The sequence below is a fragment of the Paramormyrops kingsleyae genome, chromosome 12, assembly GCF_048594095.1.
Source record: "Paramormyrops kingsleyae isolate MSU_618 chromosome 12, PKINGS_0.4, whole genome shotgun sequence".
Taxonomy (NCBI): domain Eukaryota; kingdom Metazoa; phylum Chordata; class Actinopteri; order Osteoglossiformes; family Mormyridae; genus Paramormyrops; species Paramormyrops kingsleyae.
Window position 1 is genome coordinate 18595493 of NC_132808.1, and position 21426 is coordinate 18616918.

At 45.0% G+C, this 21426-nt stretch overlaps 2 protein-coding genes across 2 annotated transcripts; both read right to left on the reverse strand.

The window, feature by feature from the left end:
- Positions 1 to 1648: 1648 nt before the first annotated feature.
- On the reverse strand, positions 1649 to 6931 carry LOC111842597 (leucine rich adaptor protein 1-like). The gene is made up of 2 exons (XM_023809340.2): positions 6358 to 6931; positions 1649 to 3693 (listed from the first exon to the last, which is right to left on the reverse strand). The coding sequence occupies exons 1-2, from the start codon at positions 6559 to 6561 to the stop codon at positions 3310 to 3312; spliced, it is 588 nt and encodes a 195-aa protein (XP_023665108.1). The 5' UTR covers positions 6562 to 6931; the 3' UTR covers positions 1649 to 3309.
- Positions 6932 to 8559: 1628 nt separating this feature from the next.
- Positions 8560 to 15648, reverse strand: tyrp1a (tyrosinase-related protein 1a). Its single transcript, XM_023809342.2, has 7 exons — positions 15028 to 15648; positions 14257 to 14579; positions 12806 to 13010; positions 11753 to 11920; positions 11171 to 11350; positions 10419 to 10565; positions 8560 to 9057 (listed from the first exon to the last, which is right to left on the reverse strand). The coding sequence occupies exons 1-7, from the start codon at positions 15380 to 15382 to the stop codon at positions 8843 to 8845; spliced, it is 1593 nt and encodes a 530-aa protein (XP_023665110.2). The 5' UTR covers positions 15383 to 15648; the 3' UTR covers positions 8560 to 8842.
- Between the last annotated feature and the right edge of the window lie 5778 nt (positions 15649 to 21426).

Genomic DNA, 21426 nt, shown 5'->3' on the forward strand with positions numbered 1-21426 from the left:
ACCTTTGTTCCAGCTGACCAGTGAAGCTGCTGTTCCGTGACGGCTTACCCACAATGCACAGCTATCAATTTCCCCCGGCAGCAGGACTGATAAAGAATGCGTTTCATCAAATTACAGGACCTGATTGGAGTTCCTTTTATTTTTAATCACGAGCCACTGAAGCCATTTGCCCTAAGGAAATAATTAATTCCCGCTCAATTAAACAGATATATGTATTTTGTTCCCTCCCAGCTGTGGGTATGCAAGCTTAGACAGGATCAGGCCAGAATCAGCCAAGCTGCAGACGTGAATCTCCTTTATCTGAAGTAGCAGGTTGCTTCCTGTTTGCGTACGTTTCCTGCGGACAGTAACACCAACAGAACGGCAAGTAACCGACAGCTGGAGAAAAAAAACAAAACCTGGAGTATATTTCAGTCGAGGCATTTTCCCCACTTAGATCTAGGTATGATAAATCCCACAGCTGAGCCTCAGTTCAAAGGGAAAGTGATGGTTTTCTTACGGCTAAGAAGCAGTCGAGCTGTATTAACACATGCAGCACTATACTGGAAGAAATCTATGCCGGATGGTTACGTTATCAGGCCGATAAACCAGTTTGCTAATCCCACAATTACGTAGGACGTTGCCAGCGTGTTGGAAAAAACTCTCTCTCCAAACCATAAATGAAACCCAATGCTTACATGCCTTAATTCTTTTGCATTCTTTGCCAAGATAATGAGGAAAATTCCCTCCGAAAGAGGTGGCCATAAACTCGCCAGATGTCACGGGAATGCGCATGTCTCTTTTTTTTCCCACGGAGAAGCAGCCTGCATTTTTGCTTTTGTTCGGGTCGGTGTAACGAGCACCTACGGCATGCCGCTTGCTAGAAGCAGCAAAGAAAAAACAGAAAAACAGGCAGCAATTATGGGCCATAAATGTTGTCCAAGACGACTCCACAAAACACTCAGGTTATAAAACCTGATACTCAGTTTCAATACCAGTTAGCCTGATGGCCAACACTAGCGCCAATGAATGATTTAAATGAAAATGAGAATTATGTTATGGCCGGACTACTGAACACATTTTTAAAATTCTTTGGATTCATCCATCAACCTTCCCCAGCTAAGTGTCACGGCGAGCCTTTGTAAATTTTTCCTAATTAATCAAATTGAGTAAAAATGGAGATGCTTTTATTTGACAGAAAATTCGGGAGTTTCACAATAAAATACAATGCGCTAAGGGAACGGACAGTGTTACCATTGTCTGGGAACTCCTAAAGGGACGCCACAGATAGTCGAAAAACGTCGCCTGGCCACAAACGCCTTCCCACAAGGCCTTTTCGTGAGGGAATTCTGACTGGAAATCCAATTACATGCCTCCACTATTTACAGTGACCCGGCAAATTTATGCAGCAATAAAAGCGCAGAGCGTGTCTGGAATCTGCTCCCCTTTCCCCTACAGAAAAGGTAACCGCATTTTCAGCGACGGGGGCCAGCCAGCCAATCCATTTCAGCCATAAATACGCCTTCCGCTTTAATCCCAGTCTCCGGAGGCGAGGTTAATGCTACACACAAGAAATCCTTGGTTGCGAATTACACTCTGCCAGCGCCAAAATGCTCCACCCTCCCCCCCCCTCTAGTCAAATGTTTAAAATGAAAACAGTTCATCAGAATGTGAGAATTAAGCATTTTAATTTTGAAACCTGGGTAGGTGCACTGAATTGAGAACGACCTTATAAGGCAGGATGACACGTCAGTGTTAAATGAGCAGAAGTGAGAATGAAAGTAGTCACAGAGGACTGGTCATATGGGATGTGTGATTCAGGATGTATGGCAACGGTCACTGGAAGTGCAACAAAAATCCACATGCCCATCCTGATCAGTGTTACAGAATCAAAGAACATTCCAGAAAGAAAAAAAAAAAAAACGGAATATATTATTTATTGGTTAAAAAGGGACTAATCTTTCATTGCCCCAATGAGTTAAAAAATAATTCAAGCAATAAATTAAGAACAACCAATTACACAGGAGGCACAATGACAATCAACACATTAACACTCTGACAGTTAATAAAAGAAAAATAATGTGAAATGTGAAAACTCACCATCTGTATCAACCACACAAGTCACATACTAAAGACATTGCTCTGATTTAGCACTCCTATTAAAGTGTATTTGTAGTCTTACAAGGAAAGCTTTAACTGTACATTAAATAAGAAACTAAGGTCAAATATCCCCACTGGACAAAAAGTCCAGGAGTTAAGTCTGACTCTGGACGAGGGCTGAACAAGTTTGATTAGCTAAAGCCGAAGCAGTGTTAGTTTGTTGCTGTTTGAGGATTTAAGAGTAAACCGCGCAGCAGGCGAGTCTACGCAGTTAGGATCGCAGTTTCCACGCTCTGCCACACCAAGCTCACTTACTCAATTCCAGAGTGCCCTTTAATTTAAGGCAAATTTGTGTTTAGTTTTTCACCGGAATGGAACATTGCGCTGGGATGCACTTCGGACTTTGGTTGCCATGTACCGTTTCCTGTTTACTTTCAAGCTTCTCCCCTCCAGGGGGCATCACCTCAACACAGCACCAACAGCTCAGATGGTCACTTGGGCCCTTCTTACCATGGATTCTGCGGTTATTCTAACTTCAAGTTTTAAATTTCACTTTGAGAGGTTCCTCAATCGGGATTAACAAAATATTAATGGAAAAATACTATCTGTCTGATCAGCAGACACATTTGTTTTAAAATAATCAGTTTTGTACCAGTTAGTAGACATACTGTAAAGTTAATTGCACTTTAGCACAGATGCTACATCGTCATCGTCTTCTTCTTTGGGCTAACACATATAGCCCGGTTTTTAAAAAAAAACAAAAACACAGAGATCCAAAGCTTCTCTAAAATGCCCCCCACAAAATGGAGATTGTTAGTGTGAATGTCACGTAATTCCTCACTCAACCCGCTTTTGTAAATAATTAATCAGCTTGCGAGGTACCTAAACGGTCTTTGGAGTAAAACCCTATCTTACTCAAACCCGTAAGATCCTCTAATTTCCCCTATCCTCATGTAACCGGATGATTGTTTTTGGCATAAAAAGCAGCTCTTTGGAGTAGGGTAGCTGTTCTTCTGTGGTGTAGCTGTTTGGCTTTGTGCCTCGACTGGGATACGGAGGCAGCGGCTTGTGTTTTCCAGTCCTTCTGAAGCCTGGTGTGACGTTTCCCCATCCTGAGAAGCAGCAGCAGCAGTTTCCTGATAACGTCGGCCGACACCGCAGGCGTCCGAAAGCACGGAGCTGGTGCGCTTTTCGGTACGCGGGCGAGACGAGTACCTCTTTCCCGCCTCCTCACCCGAAGCAGTAGTATTCATCGCCATCAACCCGGAGCTCCCTACGAAGGGCACGGTCCTTCAAGCCCATCTCCCCAGGGCCTCCGTCGGAGAGGAACTCCAGGTCTGAGGGTGAGGCGTGCTCGGGTGTGTCCTCCCCCAGGGTGTCCAGGTAGCTGCCCACAGAAATTGTGTCCAGACCGTCGCTGGTGTCCAGCAGGCTGCTGTAGCTGCCGTGCGGTGACGCGTCCGGGCTCTCCGACAAGCTGCACAGGCTGAACTGACTGCCGTCGTGGCTGGCCAACACCGCCTTCTCCTCCACGGCCCACCGGATCGACTCGATGCCCTCGTTGATGGCGAGTAGCTGCTGCATCAGCTTGCCATCGATGGCACGGAGGTGCGCCTGCGGAGGGGAGACAGAGGGGAGACTCTTCAGGGACGGCTGCAGGAACATCTTTCTGGCAAGGAAGACCCTACGCACCCCGAGGCACTGTGGGGAAACTTGTCAGTGGCAATGGCTGCATGAGGTGCGGCTTTTCAAAGCCCTAACCAGGGTATTCGTACTACAAGACATACGGTCTCCTAGTGCATCATATGCAAGACAGCTACTGAGATTAAGGTAACGAAAAAACCAAGGATAATGTGGCCCCATTTGGAAAGACTATCCACCCCAGCTCTACAGGATGCTGCACCCTAAACTACCATAACATGAAACTATAAGACCGCCCCCCCAAGTCTGATTATCTATTTGTTCTAACTTTGTTTAAAACTTTAACTGATACACAATCAACGGACAGTTTATTAGGTGCACCTGTTTTCCAATGCAAAAAGCCTGCTCTTCCAAACGGCCAATCACGTGGCTGCAACTGAACACGCACAGCACAGCGACTTAGCATACAACTAAGCATGATCCAAGAGGTTTCGGACCCGGCGTGGCCGTTGGTGACAGACGTGGTGGTTCCGGGCTTCTCAGAAACAGCCGCTTTACCAGGATTTTGATACATTTCTCTGTCTGTTTTACAGAGAATGGAACGATGGGGGGAAAATAAAAACACATCCAGTCGATGGCATTTCTGTGGCCGAAAACACTCTGCTAATGAGAGAGGTCAGAGGAAAACGGCCGGACTGGAATGCCGTAAGTGCAAAAATAACAGCTCAGTACAACAACAGTGCACAGAGCGGCTCCTCTGAATGCTCAACTCATCTACCCTTGAAGTAGTTCTGGGGGCAAAAGTGGGTCCTAACCGGCACTAGCTAGGTGCAAAGTGTATATACAAACAATTTTAAGTTACACTAATTACATCGTGGTTTACTGTGACTAAAGGGTATAGAAGGAATACGCACACTTCAGTAGAAGGAGCGAAATTTTACGTTGTACTGTGGTCTTGTGGTCCAATACAATGGATCTTTAAATATACACCATATATACAAATATAAATACAGAGAAAACGAGAAAGACGCAGATGTCGAGGGGCACTTGAGCCTGGAAGGCTGGCACTTTACAAACCAAATCGACGGCTTACACAATAACTATCTGGCGAGCCAACAAATCGGCTAAAGCACATCGGCAGCAGCTCGGCCATTGTGAAGGTGGCGTCACTCCTAATTAAATCAACCAGAAGTTCTATTTCAACTTCGAGGTGTCAGGGTTGGGTGTAGGACCATAGCATTCCTTACGGTTTATAGGGTTAGCTACAATCAATGTGGATAAAATAGTATGGGAATGAAGAATGGTGAACTCCTATTTACAAATGCTCAATAAACAGTCAACCTGTCACTAAAATTCACTCAAATTTTAATTAAACACGTTCACACCAGCTTTTTCATTTCATTACCAGCTCATTAACACATCCGGAACTGTGACAAGATGACGGAAGCGTGGTAGTCCATATTTAAATTGACAAGATTATTAGCACTAAGCAACACTTAAGCACAGATGGAGAATCTGACTTTGGCTATAAGCTACGGAGAGTCTGACTTTGGCTATAAGCTACGGAGAGTCTGACTTTTGCTATATGCTACGGAGAGTCTGACTTTGGCTATATGCTACATTGTACTATCAAGGTTTGAGTAGCGGTTCTAAAATGCTCTCCATTTAAGAAAAGGCGCAAAGTAGACGCAGGCTTCAAAACCGGCGTGGTCAGGCTGCTCCGATGACACCGGCCCCCCGTGTTTGCAGAGGACACAACCCTGACGTAAGTCTGTCATGGTGACACCTGAAACCCTGCACCTTCCGCCTGCCCAGCCTCAGGCACCCGCTAGATACCTGCAGACAGCTCATCCTGCATGACGACTACACATATGTCCATGTAGTGCAACAGCCTTTAGTCAGTGAGCAAAGGCAACGACCCAGAACAATTTGTATAATATGTGTAGAATGTTGTTTTATTTAATATCAGTACAATCTCTTCCATTAAGGCAGTGAAACATTTATGATGCAAAACAGGACAGACCATCCTAGCTCTCAGAATGTGGGGGGTATTTTAAGAGTGAATGTAGCAATTACAAACTTCAGCCAATTTTTCAGAAACTATAAAACAATTTGGAAAAAATGTTACAAAAAAAAAGTTTGCATGTGCAGGAACTGTATGTACAAAATGACCTTAATTTCCCCTGGGGGGGTTAATAAAATCTATGACCTCGACTGAGTCTCCAGAGACAAAAAGCGAAATGATCCAGATCACCAAGAACGTTTGTTGATCTGCCACTAAATTTTAGGGCGGACAAGCAACCCGACCAGCCAGCATATGACAGGGTCAGGTTAGCGTTCATCTGGCCAGTTTGGAAAGTTAACGGGGAAAGAGAACATGGGGATAGTCCGTCACGTTGCTCCAATACAAAACAAACAATGTCTTACTTTTGAAGGATGTGTCTCAGCGCGAATTTTATTTGCATTTTGCATTTATGCCAATTAAAGGGTAAACACTGACGGTCACGACACGTTACCAGCATGAAAAGTCTGCAACTCAACTCATAAAACAAACAGCTGACAGCTGTGGCTGCAGCGGCCAGACCGATTGGATCTCGGCGTCCTTAAAGAGCTAGGGGCTGCATGTCAGAAACTCACCATTTCTTGCTTTAAAAGCAGCATTTTGCTTTCCAGGCGCTGCAGATCACCGGAGTTTGCCTGCTTGACGGGATCGGCCGGCTTCCTCTCGTCTTTGGTTTTCTGGAAACCCTCCATGAGCGACTGGATCAGGATTTCGGGAACTTTGCGTCCTAACTTGCTCTCGATGTCTCTGAAGTCGGGCAGGACGTGATCTTCCTCCATTCTGCGGCCGGCTGAGCGTCTTCGCTACTGTAGCCTCGGCGCATCACCACCCCGCCCGTACTAAACGCGCTGCGCTCCCGATGCGCCCCTTTCTTTGTTAGCGAACGCGCATCCAAACCGATCTACACCCAGTCCCCAAATTTCCAGGGCAATACTATAAAATCGCAGAACGCCATGAGATATCCATAACAGATCGAATCGCTCTGGCTGAAGCAAACGAATAAAACAAAGATACAGAATGTCACGTCCTGAGCCAGCTGGATATTATGTATCTTATCCTGTCCCGCGAAGCCGCTTTAATGTCCAGAGCTTCCTAGTGGAAACTTTACACCCATCGGACAGGTGGATTAGATGGCTCCGCCTCTTTCCCGTAATACAACGAATAAAAGCACCCCTCGGTGTTCAATTGACGGACATCACGGCAAATTTTACTTTTGAAGTGCTATTCATTATCCGAAACTACACCAAGGGCGTCGCTAGGGCCGCTTTAATCCCCCCCAATAAACGTACACTAATTAGTTTAAATAGTGTGCTCTCATTCATTTCATTAACATCAGACCCCCCCCCCCCCCCAAGTAAAGGCTCTGCCCCGCATTTCACAAATCTCCAGTAACATTCCTACCGCACACATCGGGCTGTGATCCTTTATTGGGGTGTACATAGTGCTCATAGCTAAGACAGGACAAATATATACGTTTGGAACTAAATCGCACATCTTTTGTAAAATTAGACAATCACCCTGTTCTCATAAAACAATATACTGGGTGCACAACACCGCCAGACGCCGGAACCTATACTAGTCCATAGTAATCTTTTATAAATCACGAGAATCTGACAAGATCTTGTGCGGCATCTTCTTATGAGCGGGCTCGCCTAGGTTTGATTTTGTACTTCTTTATTTCTAATATTGCATATCCAGTTTGTAACAGCAAGCAATAATATGCTTTAATCAGTCCAAACAGTCATCCATTTAACGTATGCACTGTTTCTTTAAAAAGAAGTCGGAGACGCTTTTTCAAAGTCGGAGACGCTTTAACTTTGGATAATCGGAATGTCTAATCTGATAGAAAAGGGAGGCGGCTGCAGGAGGACGTGAGCATGGGCACGTAATTTCAATCGGTTGTTATCATGAAAAGACCCAATGGGGCCCATGATGGATACTTCTTTTTTTTTTTTTCATTTTCATTTTTACGCCCTCTGCTGGAAAAAGGAGGGGATGCGCAGGCTACACGCGTCATATAACGGATGGACGGTAGAAATGGTTTCCATTGCCCGTACAGCAGTGCGCAGAGTGTTGTGCAGGTTTCTTCCATGTACTCCGGTTTCACAATAGAAAAAATGCATCTTTGGCAAGCAGTATCACTAAATGGCCATAATATGTGGATGTGTGCCCTGCCATCGAGTGTTACCTTGTCCAGGGTGCTTTGTACCCAGTGCTTTCTGTTACAGACGTCAGGCCCTGTACTGGATAAGCTGTTATGAACGATGGAAGGAAGCAGGGATATTTTGTGAAACTTTGGGGTGTGACATGGTTATTTCAGGGGGTGACACCCTCACCTCATCTGATTTGCCTGCACCCTGTATTTGTGGGGTTAGCGCGTCATCTGGGTTTCTTTCGGGTAATTTGGTTTCCCCCTGCATCCCAAAGACATACATTTAGGCTAATTGGTGTCTCGAATTTGCCCGCCATGGGTTGGCACCCCATGCTGGGTTATTCCCAGTCTTGCGCCAGTAGAATTTGGGATTGGCTCTGGACTCCTGTGACCCTGAATAGGACAAATGGGTACTGAATTTGGATGGATGGGTCTCTCAAATTGACCATGGTATGGCAGCGTGTTCTCCAGCCCCGTGTCCTATGCTATAAGGGATAGACTCCAAGCCCCCCCGTGAACCCATCGTGGATAATCAGGTAGAAGGTGGATGGATGTTTCTCTACCTTGGGATTTGTTAGTGGCCCGAGAAGTGTGGCTTATAACATTTAAGAATGGACAAGACATCTTCAACTTCAGCTTTTATGTAATTTCAGTCAACTGTATTCCTTAAGTTAAAAATAAACGCAGTTAATAAAAAAAACAACAACTTTGCATTGCTTCTCCGCAGGTTTACAGAAAACAGGTTATAAAATCATACTGTATACATTTTTTGGATACTTTTTTTGGCGTTAATGTCTATTCATATGATTACTCATGTGCCATGTGGTTTATGCGCCAGTGTAGCGTTACAGAGCACCGCGACTTGGCGGTCTGTGTGCGGGCGTCTACTTGTGTGGCGGGATTTAGCGTCAGACGGCTGACTGAGTCTTGTCCTGCCGCTGCTCGTGCTCGTGCTCCTGCGAATATCGCTGGTACTGCTCTCCCAGCAGAGGCTGCCTGGCCTCCTGATTGCTGTACGCCCGGGCCCGCACGACACACGTGGTGACCGTGAAGAGGACGGCCACGGCAACGAGGGCCGCCACCACAGCCATGGTGATGATCTCCGTGGTGGTAAATGCTTGAGCTGTGGGAAAGTGCCACACACCCACTGCGTCAGACTCAACAACAGTAAGCTACTGTACGTAGCATCTCCAAAATCCTGAGCACACTAGGATATTTAATAAAACATAATAAAATACATAGAAAACCTACAATAATCCTCTGTGTATGCCTACTCCACAGGCTTCAGTTACCATATTTTTTGTCTTATCCTCCCTGCAAAATTATTGTTCTAAATCCATTTAGCAATTCTTTCCTGTACAGTAAAATCCCGTTATAGTGGACTCGCTTAAAATGAAATATCGTCTATAACGGACGAGATCTGCTGGTCCCGGCCGTGTGCCTTTACGAACATGCAGAAAAAGCATCGGATATAGCGGACTCGCATATAACGGAATTTTGCTTATAACAGACAAACAATGTGGTCCCCAGGGCCGCTTTTAGCTGTAGTTTTGTTCGGCTATAACGGACATGCAGCTCCGCCTACAAGCCACGTGGCGTGCCGGTGATATCCAGCGCAGATATGTAGTCGGGATTTTTAATAGTTATGCATCTGGTCAGGTAAAGTTGGATTACTACATGTACAATATAATAATCTATACCACAAGTGTGTCTGCTGGGGTGTGGCATGAGTAAATGGTGTCCTGTAGTTGTGTTCTGGGCAAACAGCAACTCTGGACATAACAGACTTTTGATATAACAGACTGTTTTGTCAGGTCCCTTGAAGTCCGTTATAATGGGATTTTACTGTATTTCCTGAGAACTGAGCTCTCCTAACGGTCAAATTGTAGTAATTGCCCCAGGTCTGCTCTTTGTGATTTTTAATTAAATGAGAACTCATCTCTGGTGGATTTTGTTGTTAACCAAGGTAAAGCTACATAAGTACATGTAATCTGTTGTCATTCATTTTGTTTTGTAAATACAGATGCTCCTAGCTTTACGATGGTTCGACTTATAATGTTTCAACTTTACGATGATGCGATAGCAATGCACATTCAGCAGCCAAATTTGAAGTCTGATCTTCTCCCGGACTAGCGATACGGTGTAAGATAAATTCTACTGATGTCGGTCGATGGCAGTATAGATCTACCTTGTCACGGTTCTAATCTCTATAATGATCACGAGAGTAAACATCTCATACAAGTACAGTGTTTAACAACGTATCTTACGGTGTTTTTTTCTGTGTATAACCAGATAAACTTGTATACATTTACTTTTCGATTACTGGTATTTAGTTACAGCAATTATTTGCTTAGTTACTCATTTACAGTACAATATTTTTCATTTGCGGCGAGTTCATCGGAATATAACCCCGTTGTAAGTCTAGGAGCACAAATAATGTCACTAGTTTGGTGACGTCAGCAGGAGGCTTCTGGTGACACTGACCTGGCCACTCCGCCTCGTAGCTATAGCCCAGGCTTTCTGGGGCAGACACAAACATCTCCACGTTAGTCACCGGTGGCCAGAAAGGCACCATGTTGAACTGCCGGTTGTGCCCAATGGGAGTGTTTTCCAGAGGATAAGAAGACAAATCTGTTAAAATAAAGATTTTTAGGTGAGTCATGTGCACCCTTGGTTTGCAGGGGTCTTATTAAATAAGATCATCACTCATTAGGAACCAAAATGGTTCCCTGGGAGACGGAACAGTTGACCTGGATTGTTTTACACCAGTGTTTCTCAACCCAGTCTTCGGGGACCCCCAAACAGTGTACATTTTTGCTCCCTCCCAGCTCCCAGCCAATCAAGAACACAGAATATCTCGTATAGACTGGGCTGGGAAACACTGTTTTAGAAAACTCTGTAGAAATGGCTGAATTCATCAGCAATAACAATATAATGAAGTTTTCCATTGAGTTTCTCTTTTCGTTTCCATGGCTCCTTTCAAAGTCGGAATAATCAGAATGATTCTGGAAAACCGACAGGATGTTTTGGAGCCCACTGTATCGCTAATCTCTTGCCAAATGCCTGCTTGCAAATAATACAAAGGACCTCTACATGCCAAATTACAGCATCAGCATAAGCATTTCTGATCCTCAATCTCATGGCATTTTATTCTGATGGGGGGGGGGGGACAGGTGGTCCCCGATACATTTATTTGACCTGCTTTCAAAGGTTGAAATTAACATGATAAGATTTACCGGGCCGGTGCCGCCTCAGCCACTCGTCAAAGATGGCGTCAGTGAAAGTGTGGAGCAGGACAAAGATGGGGTCATTGGGAGACAGGTGGGTCTGCCCCCCCGTCCCGTTTAGGAACAGGTGAGCCAGATTGTGCAGGCTCCGTATTACTGGGTCATAGTTCCCTTGTGGAGCACTGTAGCCTGCACAGATGGAGACAAGTGGTTGATGGTAAAGAGATACTACTAAAAGCAGGGTACTGTCTGAAGCATTTGTTGTGCTAGTGGGAGTTTTACTTACTCAAAATGTTCAGAAGGAAAAGGAAAAATGATTGGTTCAGAGAGACAACCAATCAGATTGTAGAGGAGATAGCTCCAAGCAACTAGAGGAATTGTCTTGGTCCTGCCTCCTCTAGTTGCTTGGACCCACGTCCTTTACAATCTGATTGGTTGTCTCTCTGAACCAATCATTTTTCCTTCTGCCCTCAGAACATTTTTGTGCAAGTAAAACTCCCATGAGCATATTTTGCATGCCTTGCCCTGCCCTCTAGTGGCCTGAAGGAGAAAGCACAGGTAAAGGGGAGCAATAAACCCTAGACTGGTCACCCTCGATGGTGTTGCGGAAGCTCTCCGAGGATGTGGAATAGAAGGGGGGCGTGTCGAAGGCGTTGAGCTCCAAGCAGTTGGCCACGTCTTGCGGCTCAGGCAGCTTCTGCACCATGGGGCGGGCCACATTCCCTGCGGGGTTCCTCCTGATGGGGCTGCTCTCCGTGCCTGGGGGCGTAAGTACATGAGACACATACCGTTCTCCTTTCACACATTTCACACTGTAATGCTCCACTCTTTCATTGTGTGAAAACAATGGAAACACGAGTAGAAGGTAGAAACCCTCCATTTGGTGTTCCTCTGCTAACTTCTATAGTCTATTCTTCTCGCACTCTTTTACACAAAGGCCCGAGAGCTTGTCTGTGCTAATCGGCCGATGCTACAAAGCAACGTGATTTCATTCAGCTTCAGATGCTGATGTGCAGAGCTCTCGGGCTGTTAGTGGCATCTGTACAGCAAAGCATCGCAGAAGGACGCCAGGCCTATCTGTGGACTGGAATTGGACTTTTTTGGGTTATATTTCCACTTCGGTGGCTGCTGTACCAACTGTTTTTCTGCAGAACTATCATAAATGCATAAGCGGATTAACCACCACCCTCAAAACGAAACAATTCTAATAATTTGCCCACGTTAAAAAACATGGGTGTCACTTGGGTGTCATAGGAGATGAACAACGTTCCACTGACAGATTCAGATTGAAAGGCCACTCTTTGTGACACCAAGAAGAGCCAAATAATTTCATTATATGACATGTATGATTGTTTTAATTGTTTTTGGGGAAGGTTCAGAGACCTTCCTTTTGGGTGTGGAGCTCTCAATGAATTTGTCAGTAGACATTAATGTTGTCATAAAATCTTCATTGCTGTTCAGTGGCTTGTTAAAATCCAATAAATGCAGGAATTTCATCTCTGTCTAGTAGCAGATGCATAAAATAAGGCTGTGTGGCTTTTTTGTGAGAAGATATGAGACGGTCCTCTTGACCGAAGGAGGGCCCAAATGGAGATTTGAACGATTACTACAGAGCTGTGAGACTAACAGGGAAGCAAGCCTTACTGTTACAAACTGTGCCAAGGGTGTCGTAGTCATCGATGCTCTCGCAGACGACCCTCCACTGGGAGAAGATGGAGTTGGAGCTTATGGAGCTCATATCGAAGCTGCTCCGTGCCCCCAGCAGGTCGTCACTGCAGATGTCACAGGTGCTGCCGCCGATGGCAAAGTTCCAGTAGGGAAGGGCAAAGGTCGGATCCCGCAGCATGTCCTTCCAATTAAGATAAGAAGGAGCATCATTAGCAGGACTCATAATATTTCTTGTGTCATCACCAAATTCCAAAGGACTCGAAAGCAGGCGTTGGGAGAACAAAAAGGGGGTTTATTTAACCGAAACTGAACAGGGTACTTTGCTGGAAAGCAAACGGGACCACAAGGGATCAAAGAAGAAGGTTAGTATGGGGAAGGACACAGGCAGACAAGAGAAGCTACGTCAATGACCAGACTGGGGTTGGCAAGACGAACAGGTGCTTAAATTCAAGGATTAACAACGGGGCAACAAGCAACAGGCGTGGCCCATCAGGACCACATCAGGGAGGAGATAGGAGGGTCAGGTGGGCATGACGGGCAGAACGTAACATTCGGGATATGAGAAAACAGAGAAGTTACTCTGAGAATGAATCTGAGGTGAGAAAAGAGTCCTCCACACCCCTAATTTCTGCTAACTTTCATATGGTTAACGGAATTTTGACATAGATTCTGTTGCAATAAAACGAACTAAACGGGGGCAATTTACAGTCAAATATCATGTAAAGTAAGCTGGACATCAAAAGGGGAATAGGCTTATAGGGACAAAGGCAGAGCTTTATGGGAGTTCGAGAAATTGCTTTGTTGTTTCTCACTAATGAAATATTTAAAGTGTCTCTCATTTTGTAGAGATTGATTCGGATAATGCCACCACCAACACAACCAAACTTCAAAGAACTTTACAGCACGTCAACCTTTTCTGGTTTTTGTTTTGAATTTATACTAAGGGGAAACAATAGTTTTGTGGGTTAAATATAGAGGGAATTTTTGCTGAAGCAATATCACACTAATGTTACAAAACCATATTATTTTATTACAGTCTGCCACCATGAGACCTAACTTGTTTTTCAGCTCTCTCTCTCTCTCTCTCTCTCTCTCTCTCTCACACACACACACACACACACACACACACACACACACACACACGCACACACACACAGATCATGGGTCTATGTGGGGACTCTCCATTCATTTCTATGGGTACAGCCCTATTCCTAACTATGCCACCTTAACCCCAACCCACCACGAACCTTAACCATAAGTAATGAAAAAAAATGTAATGCTTTTGGCATTTTTAGTTGCTGAATTGCATTTCTCAGATTTTTATGAAATTGGGGTCTATATTGTAAGGAGCTGATTGGGAGGGGGTGCCTTTGAGTTAAAGTTTAAATGCCATCTCTGAGTCCGTCTCTCCTGGAACATCTGCTTACCTGCATGTCCCGCTCCAGCTGCAGCAGGTGGTACCGGTGCCAGGTGACAAAGCCTGGACCCTCGTGGGAGAAGTCCACACCCCCAAAGCTGGGTTGTCCTGCTCCCAGGAAGGTCTTCTTCACAGAGTAGTAGTGAGACCACACAAAGTAGTTGTAGATGGTGATGTTCTCAAACTGCATGGTGCTGCCGTCGGGCCCGAAGACGTCCTCATAGCGGCGGGTGACGACCACCAGGTCCGGGTGCGCGGTGCGTTTGGCCTGGTCCAGGGCCTGTATGAATGCTCTCTTCTCCTCAGCACTCAGCTGCATCACGTTCCTCCTGACTGGAGAGCCGTTTACTTAGTGTATTAAAAACTGAACTTGTGGGAAGAATTTTCGGATCACAGATGCTGTAAATATTTTATGCGATTATCATGTAGCCTATCTGTAATGGCAAAAATGTTAATTTTAGAGGTGCTTTAAGACCCCTAAAATGCTTCTTAGCCCCCCGAAATAAATGTACATCAATTAGTTTAAATGATGTGGACCCCCCTAATAAAGGCTAACCCCGTTTCTTAAATCTCTAGTGACGCTCCTGATGATAATAATAATAACAATAATAATGATAATAATAATAACGTTCACTGGAAATTGCCTCATTTAAAAAGTAAATCATGAGGAATATGTTTCTGTACCATTAAAAACAGAGTCTGCGCATAATCATTTTCTATGTATTATGCTGTTCATCTCTCCAGGCGGTGGGTCTTCCCCTGCCCGGCTGACTCTCCTTACCTACAAGGACCCGCTGGTCACAGTTCGGCCCGGCCAGCCCATGTCTGCACCTCCCGCAGTTGTAGCCAGAGAAGTTGCCGTTGCATTGGCAGGTGCGGTTGAAGAAGCGCAGCGGCCAGCGCTCGCGATCGTCCCGTCCGTCGTGCGGGTACTGCGGTCCGTGGGGGCGGCTGTCCGCCGTCACCGCCACGCACTGGCCGCGTCCCGTGGCCGCTCCGCAGCCGTCGCCCGGGGTCCCCGATGGAGACGGACAGCACTCGCCGCTTCGAAGCCCCTCCGGGGTCACGCATTCTCTGGGGAACTGGGCGCCCACCAGCACGGCGCATAGAGCTACCAGGACCCCGTACGTCCACATCCCGGCCAGAGGGGAGATCTGCGATCACCACCGCAAATTATACAAAACTCTATGTCTGCAATTAAGTTAATTTATTCTTTTGCTGTGCTCCTTCTGTGTCAGACTCCAGTGTCTGAATAATTAGAATAATTAATAGTGATTTCAGAAAGCAGACCGTATGGTTCACGGTACCTTAGCTCCTGCCAAAGCTCATTCGCAAATCATGGGGGGGCTCTTAAATACCAGATTAGCGCATGACCGTCGGAATTTATGATCTCCTCAATCACATGATGTTTTATTAGGAAGGACCTAATATCAGTAGCTCTTTTATTTTCCCGTTATTCTCTAACATTGTTAAACGTGCGCGTACTGGGGCGTTCTACCTACCGTTTACTTACCGATAAATGTAAATGTAGGTTTATATTCACTATAATATTCACTATTGCTTAATACCTCTTAATCATTGGGTATCGCTAGACCCCTTTACTGGCGCACGTGCCCCAGCGTTTATGCGCTGTGTCCCAGTAAAATCTCACGGGGGTGCAGTGCCCCAGTAGAGCTTTATGTCTGGCAACGCCCCTGCACTGCTTTTTTTGTTCTGTTGAGGCCGAATATTTATTACACTGTTTTAAGACCACCAGGATTAGAGGGGTACATATTGTTAATTATGGTTAAATCGAGGTAAATAAATTAAGTAAATAATAATAATAATAATTATAATGATAACAAAACAAGCTTTATTCTGTGTGTTGTTCACTGCTTATCTGTCTCTGGTACCTGTACCATGCAGGCAGCCAGTCTCAGGCCTGTTAGGGAGATCTTTACATGTCTTCATGTGAGTGCTTCTCCTCAGCCTCCTTTGACAGGGCTGTGGAGTGTAATGGGGGTGTGGGGTGGGCCATGCTGAGTAAGGGGGGGCTTAGCGATGCCGGTTGTGGGGGGACTGTAATGCTCAAGCGAAAGGGACAATGAAGCCATTTCATAGCGGTAATCCACACCCATTGCCATCCTCTCTTCTGTTACCGGTCCCCTCATTATGGGCATACCTGGGGGTGTGTGTAGGGGGGCGGGGTCTCTATAACATGGCTTTGTTTACAGAAATTACACCAAGGAAGCAAATATCCCATGAACGCAACATGATTCCAGCCATTAACACCTCATTTGCAGTGAACTCGCACTGGGATCGCCATGTTCTCTGCGATTCTGTCCAAAAAGGAGCGTTCCAAATCTGCGGGCACACAAAACAGCACATTAGCATTTTTAGCATGCGTGCAGTGGATTGTGTGATACATTAAAGCCGGTTGCTGCTTTGATGTCTATCACTGGATTATTCTATGGTTTGCGGCACACTGGCTCGGCGGGTGGCACTGTGGCGACATACCTCCAGGATTAGCGGTTTGATCCCCCTCCCCCGCTTTGTTTATACAGAGCTAGAATGTTCTCCCTGTGCAGTATGGCTTACCTCTGGATACTCCAGTCACCTCCTGCAGTCCAAAAACATGGATTTGGGCTAATTGCTCATGGAGAATTAATGTGGCTGTGAATGTCCGCCTGTATGTGCCCTGTAATGGTATTATGGTTGCTCTCGGGTGGGTCCCCTGTCTTGTGCCCTGCCCTTCCTGGGACCCTACCTGGAGAAGTGGTTAGAACAGTGTTTCCCAATCCAGTCCTCAGGGACCCACAGTCGGTCCATTTTTTTGCTCCCTCCCAGCTCCTGATAGAGCAAAGATGTGGACTTTCTGGCAGGGAGCTCAGAGGGAGCAAAAACACGGGCCGGCTGTGGGTCCCCGAGGACCGGATTGGGAAACATTGCTCTAGGTCCTCCAGTTTCCTCACACAATGGCATTTGCAGTGTCCAGATTGCCTGTGATGTATGTTCCTTGTGACAAAGACACATTCAGGGTGTCCTCTTGCCCTGTGCATTCTGGGATATACCTCAAACTCACTGCCCCCGCATAGGGTAATTGGTGATGATGATGATGGTAATTGCAATTAGGGCTGGGTATTGTGACCAATTCGGCGATTCGATTCGATTCTTATTTTTATGGTTTTGATTCGGTTCGATTTAGATTCCGATTCGATTCGATTCAATATCGATTAGCTATCAATATTTCATTTAAAATGTTAGTTTTGCAGACATGGGATCCATATTTTGATATAAATGCTGGTAACTGAAACTCTCCTACTTAAGTTAATTACTGAAATACACATCTACATTAATAATAGGGTGCACACAGTTGTTTATTTTAAATGAACACTGTAACAAGAAGTCATAAATATGTGCATCCATTGTACACCATGTGAACAAACTGCAAAATGCACATTACTGTAAAAAAATAAAAAGACGCGCATTAAGAATCGATTCGGGGATTTCCCGAATCGATATCGTTGCGTTAAACTAAAGATCGATTAAAATCGGAGAATCGATATTTTTTACCCAGCCCTAATTGCAATAGTTATTATGACTACTATTATGGTTGGTTTTCCTAGTTTTTGCCTTTTTAGATGAAATGTTGGGTTGCTTTTTGTATAATTTATAAAAGAAATGCACCATTTTAAATTGGATGTACGACGTAAAGCTTCTGCACACCAAGCCTCAGCCTCACAGGAGCTCCTGGAAAGCCGAGTGCATCTGACAGTCACATGCGGCTCACGCTGGCCTCCTTCTAATCTTGGACTGGTTATGTTTTAATAACTGGGACATGAGAGGCGCAGGGATTGCTGGGATTGCTGCGAGGATTGCTGGGATTGCTGCGAGAGAGTGGTGTTGAGCTGCAGCGATTGTTTGGGATTGTTTTTTTGGAGTGTTTTGAGTGTTTGTGTGCTTTACCTGTTTACGTGGGTGGCTGTTTATTTCTATTTATTGTTCTTATTTCGGTCAGCGTGAGTGCTTGTCTGTCCTGTCTGTTAATCAACAGCGCGATTATTACCGACGGAGAGCTGCGGGTGTCGCGTGCGCGGCGTTTTTCTGTCCGCGTTTAAACTCCGTAACGAACACCCGCGGGGCGATTATAACTAACAACATCTAACGTCGGTATCGCTACCAAGCGTCGGAAAAGGACAGTTGCTCCTGAGCTTTGCTCGGTCGCCAGTCGGGGCCGGGAGGACATTTTCCACTTTTTTCCCGCTCCGGCAGTAGCCTGCTGTGAGGGGGTTTTTGTGGTTTTTCGACCTCCCAAGAGCAACTTCGATTTCGCCTTGTTTTTAGTTCATACTTGGTTCAGGCAGAAGTTCTTCTGGTAAGTAGTAGTAAGTTTATCAGGTTTAAAATTTTTAATAAAATAATAATTAAGTTCCGTTTTAACACAAGTAATAACTTATTTTAGTGTACTCCGCACGTTACTGCATTTATTGTTACGCAAATTAATCTTTATAGTTAAATACACTATATAAATTTACTGGGCTGGGAGTACGGGGTCATAGTGAGTTAGTTAATTATGGGGCCAGCTCAGTGTTGCGTTTGCAAGATGTTTGCCCTTCTGGACGTTAGTGTCCAGTCGGACTTCATCTGCGAGCGATGTAAGCTAGTGGACTCACTCATGGTCAAGGTTCGCGACCTTGAGGAGCAACTGGCTCGCATCCAATGCAACAGTGAGTTAGATGAGCTAGTTGATACGCCGTTTAGGGAGACGGTGTGTACGCCACTAACGGGGGGGAGGGAGAATGAAGAGCAGAGAGGTCGAGAGAGCTGGGTGACCGTAGGTCGTAGACGCAGGAAAAGGCGTACACACGTTACAGAGGCGGCATCACCTGAGGTGTCTGTGTCTAACAGGTTTCAGGTGCTTCCAGCTTTAGAGCCGGAAGGGACTGGGGAAGCAGGTGGGCCCTTGGGCACTGAGGAGCCCCCTCCCCCCAGAAAGAGGGAGGTTGTGGTAGTGGGGGATTCAATTATTAGGGGAGTAGACAGTTATGTGTGCACGCGTGATAGAGGGTCCCGTACGGTGTCTTGCCTGCCTGGTGCCCAGGTAGGAGACCTTCCAGATCGTGTGGACAAGCTTTTGGCCCCAGCTGGGGTGGATCCAGTTGTCGTGGTGCATGTTGGCACCAACGACATAGGCAAGGGTAGAAGGGCTGTTCTGCAGGATAAATTTATAGAAGTCGCCAATAAGCTTAGAAGCAGAACGTCCATGGTGGTATTTTCCGAAATACTCCCCGTGCCACGCGCAAGTGAGGCTAAGTTAGCTGAGATAAGGAGATTAAATGCGTGGCTAAAAGGATGGTGTAGGAAAGAGGGGTTTAGGTTTATGGGGCACTGGAGGACCTTCTGGAACAGGTGGGACCTGTTCAAGCCGGATGGGTTGCATCTGAACCGGAGGGGAACCAGTGTACTGGGAAGGCGTATTTGTAGAGTAGTTGAGGAATGTTTAAACTAGGGACTGGGGGGGCAGGGAGGTTAGTTAAGTATGTAACTGGGGGGAAACGGAAAGCCCAAAAAAATCATATTATAAGTAGGCACTGTAATAAGCCTACCCTTTGTTGTCTGTATTTAAACGCCAGGAGTATTAGGAATAAAATTCATGATTTAGAGGCTCTTATCTACTTGGACTCTTATGATATTATAGCAATAACTGAAACGTGGTTGAGTGATAAGGATGGACAAGAATATAATATGGATGGTTACACATTGTTCCGTAAAGACCGTATAGGTAAGAAGGGAGGTGGTGTTGCAGTATATGTAAAGGAAATCTTGCAGGCAAGGGAGCTTACTGATATAAGTAAAAGTACGGAAGCTATATGGGTAAAATTAGATGCTACAAACTCAAATAGCCTAATTGTCGGTGTTTGTTACAGAGCACCCAATGTAGCTGCTGAGGAAAGCAGATTGTTATACAGTGATATTAGGATTATGAGCAATAAAAATGATGTGGTAGTTATGGGTGATTTTAATCTACCGGGGATACAGTGGGACATTGTTGCTGGCTCTTCTGAAAATGAACTTGAGATGGTGGAATTAGTACAGGATTGTTTTTTTACTCAGTTTGTTAACACCCCTACCAGGGGAGATGCCATTCTTGATCTTGTTTTGTCTAATAACCAGGACAGGATTGGTAAATTAGATGTTTTAGAACCACTTGACAGTAGCGATCATAACATGGTTAAATTTGAGGTTAAGTTTAGTGCCCGAAGAGCAAAGTCCAAATCAAAAATATATAATGTTAGGAAGGCTAACTTCAATTGTATGAGATTAAAACTAGAAACCGTGAACTGGATGGAGTTAAATAACAAAACTGTTGAAGAGGCATGGGAATTTTTTAAAAGCACATTATTGCAAGTACAAGAGGACTTCATACCTGTTTCTAGCAAGAATAAATCTAGGAAATTGCAACCTAGGTGGTTTAATAGGGACATAAAGTATAAAGTAAGGAGGAAAAGGGCTTTGTTCCAGAGATGGAAAATAACTGATGATGACATAATAAAGCAAGAGTATCTAAATCTACAGGCTGAATTAAAAAATGACATTAGACGAGCTAAAAGGAATGTCGAAAGGAAGATCGCATTGGAGGCTAAGGATGACGTTAAAAGTTTCTTCCAGTATTTTAACTCTAAAAGAGCTCTAAAAGCTGAAATTACTAATCTGCAGGATAGTAAGGGTCTTATAATTGAAAACGACATTGACATAGTAAATGAGTTCAATGATAGTTTTGCACGGGTATTCACTGTCGAGGACACTAGTAACTTACCAGTTCTTATTACTAATTCAACATCGTCTATAACTAATATATATATAACTGAAGCTGATGTTTTGCAAAGCCTAGCTAAGCTCAAAATAAATAAATCACAGGGCCCTGATGGCATCTTACCTATAGTGTTAAAAGAGATGAGGGATATTATTTGCCGACCCTTAACATTACTGTTTCAAAAATCCTTATCTGAAGGTGTGGTACCTTCTGATTGGAAGCATGCCAACATAACGCCCATTTTCAAAAAAGGGGATAGAAGTAATTTGTCAAACTATAGGCCAATCAGTCTAACTTGTATAACTGGTAAAGTTATGGAGGCTATAATCAAAGAGAAAATGGTAGATTACCTGGACTCAAATAACATTTTGAGGGATAGCCAGCATG

Excerpts from the sequence above, each read along its gene's own strand:
- LOC111842597 (XM_023809340.2), bottom strand. The coding sequence starts at position 6,561 with ATGGAGGAAGATCACGTCCTGCCCGACTTCAGAGACATCGAGAGCAAG. Across the intron at positions 3,694-6,357 it reads TGCTTTTAAAGCAAGAAATG|GCGCACCTCCGTGCCATCGA; the intron begins GTGAGTTTCTGA and ends TCCCCTCCGCAG.
- tyrp1a (XM_023809342.2), bottom strand. The coding sequence starts at position 15,382 with ATGTGGACGTACGGGGTCCTGGTAGCTCTATGCGCCGTGCTGGTGGGC. Across the intron at positions 11,351-11,752 it reads CTTCCGCAACACCATCGAGG|GCTACAGTGCTCCACAAGGG; the intron begins GTGACCAGTCTA and ends CCATCTGTGCAG. Across the intron at positions 10,566-11,170 it reads GCTGAGGCGGCACCGGCCCG|ATTTGTCTTCTTATCCTCTG; the intron begins GTAAATCTTATC and ends TTATTTTAACAG.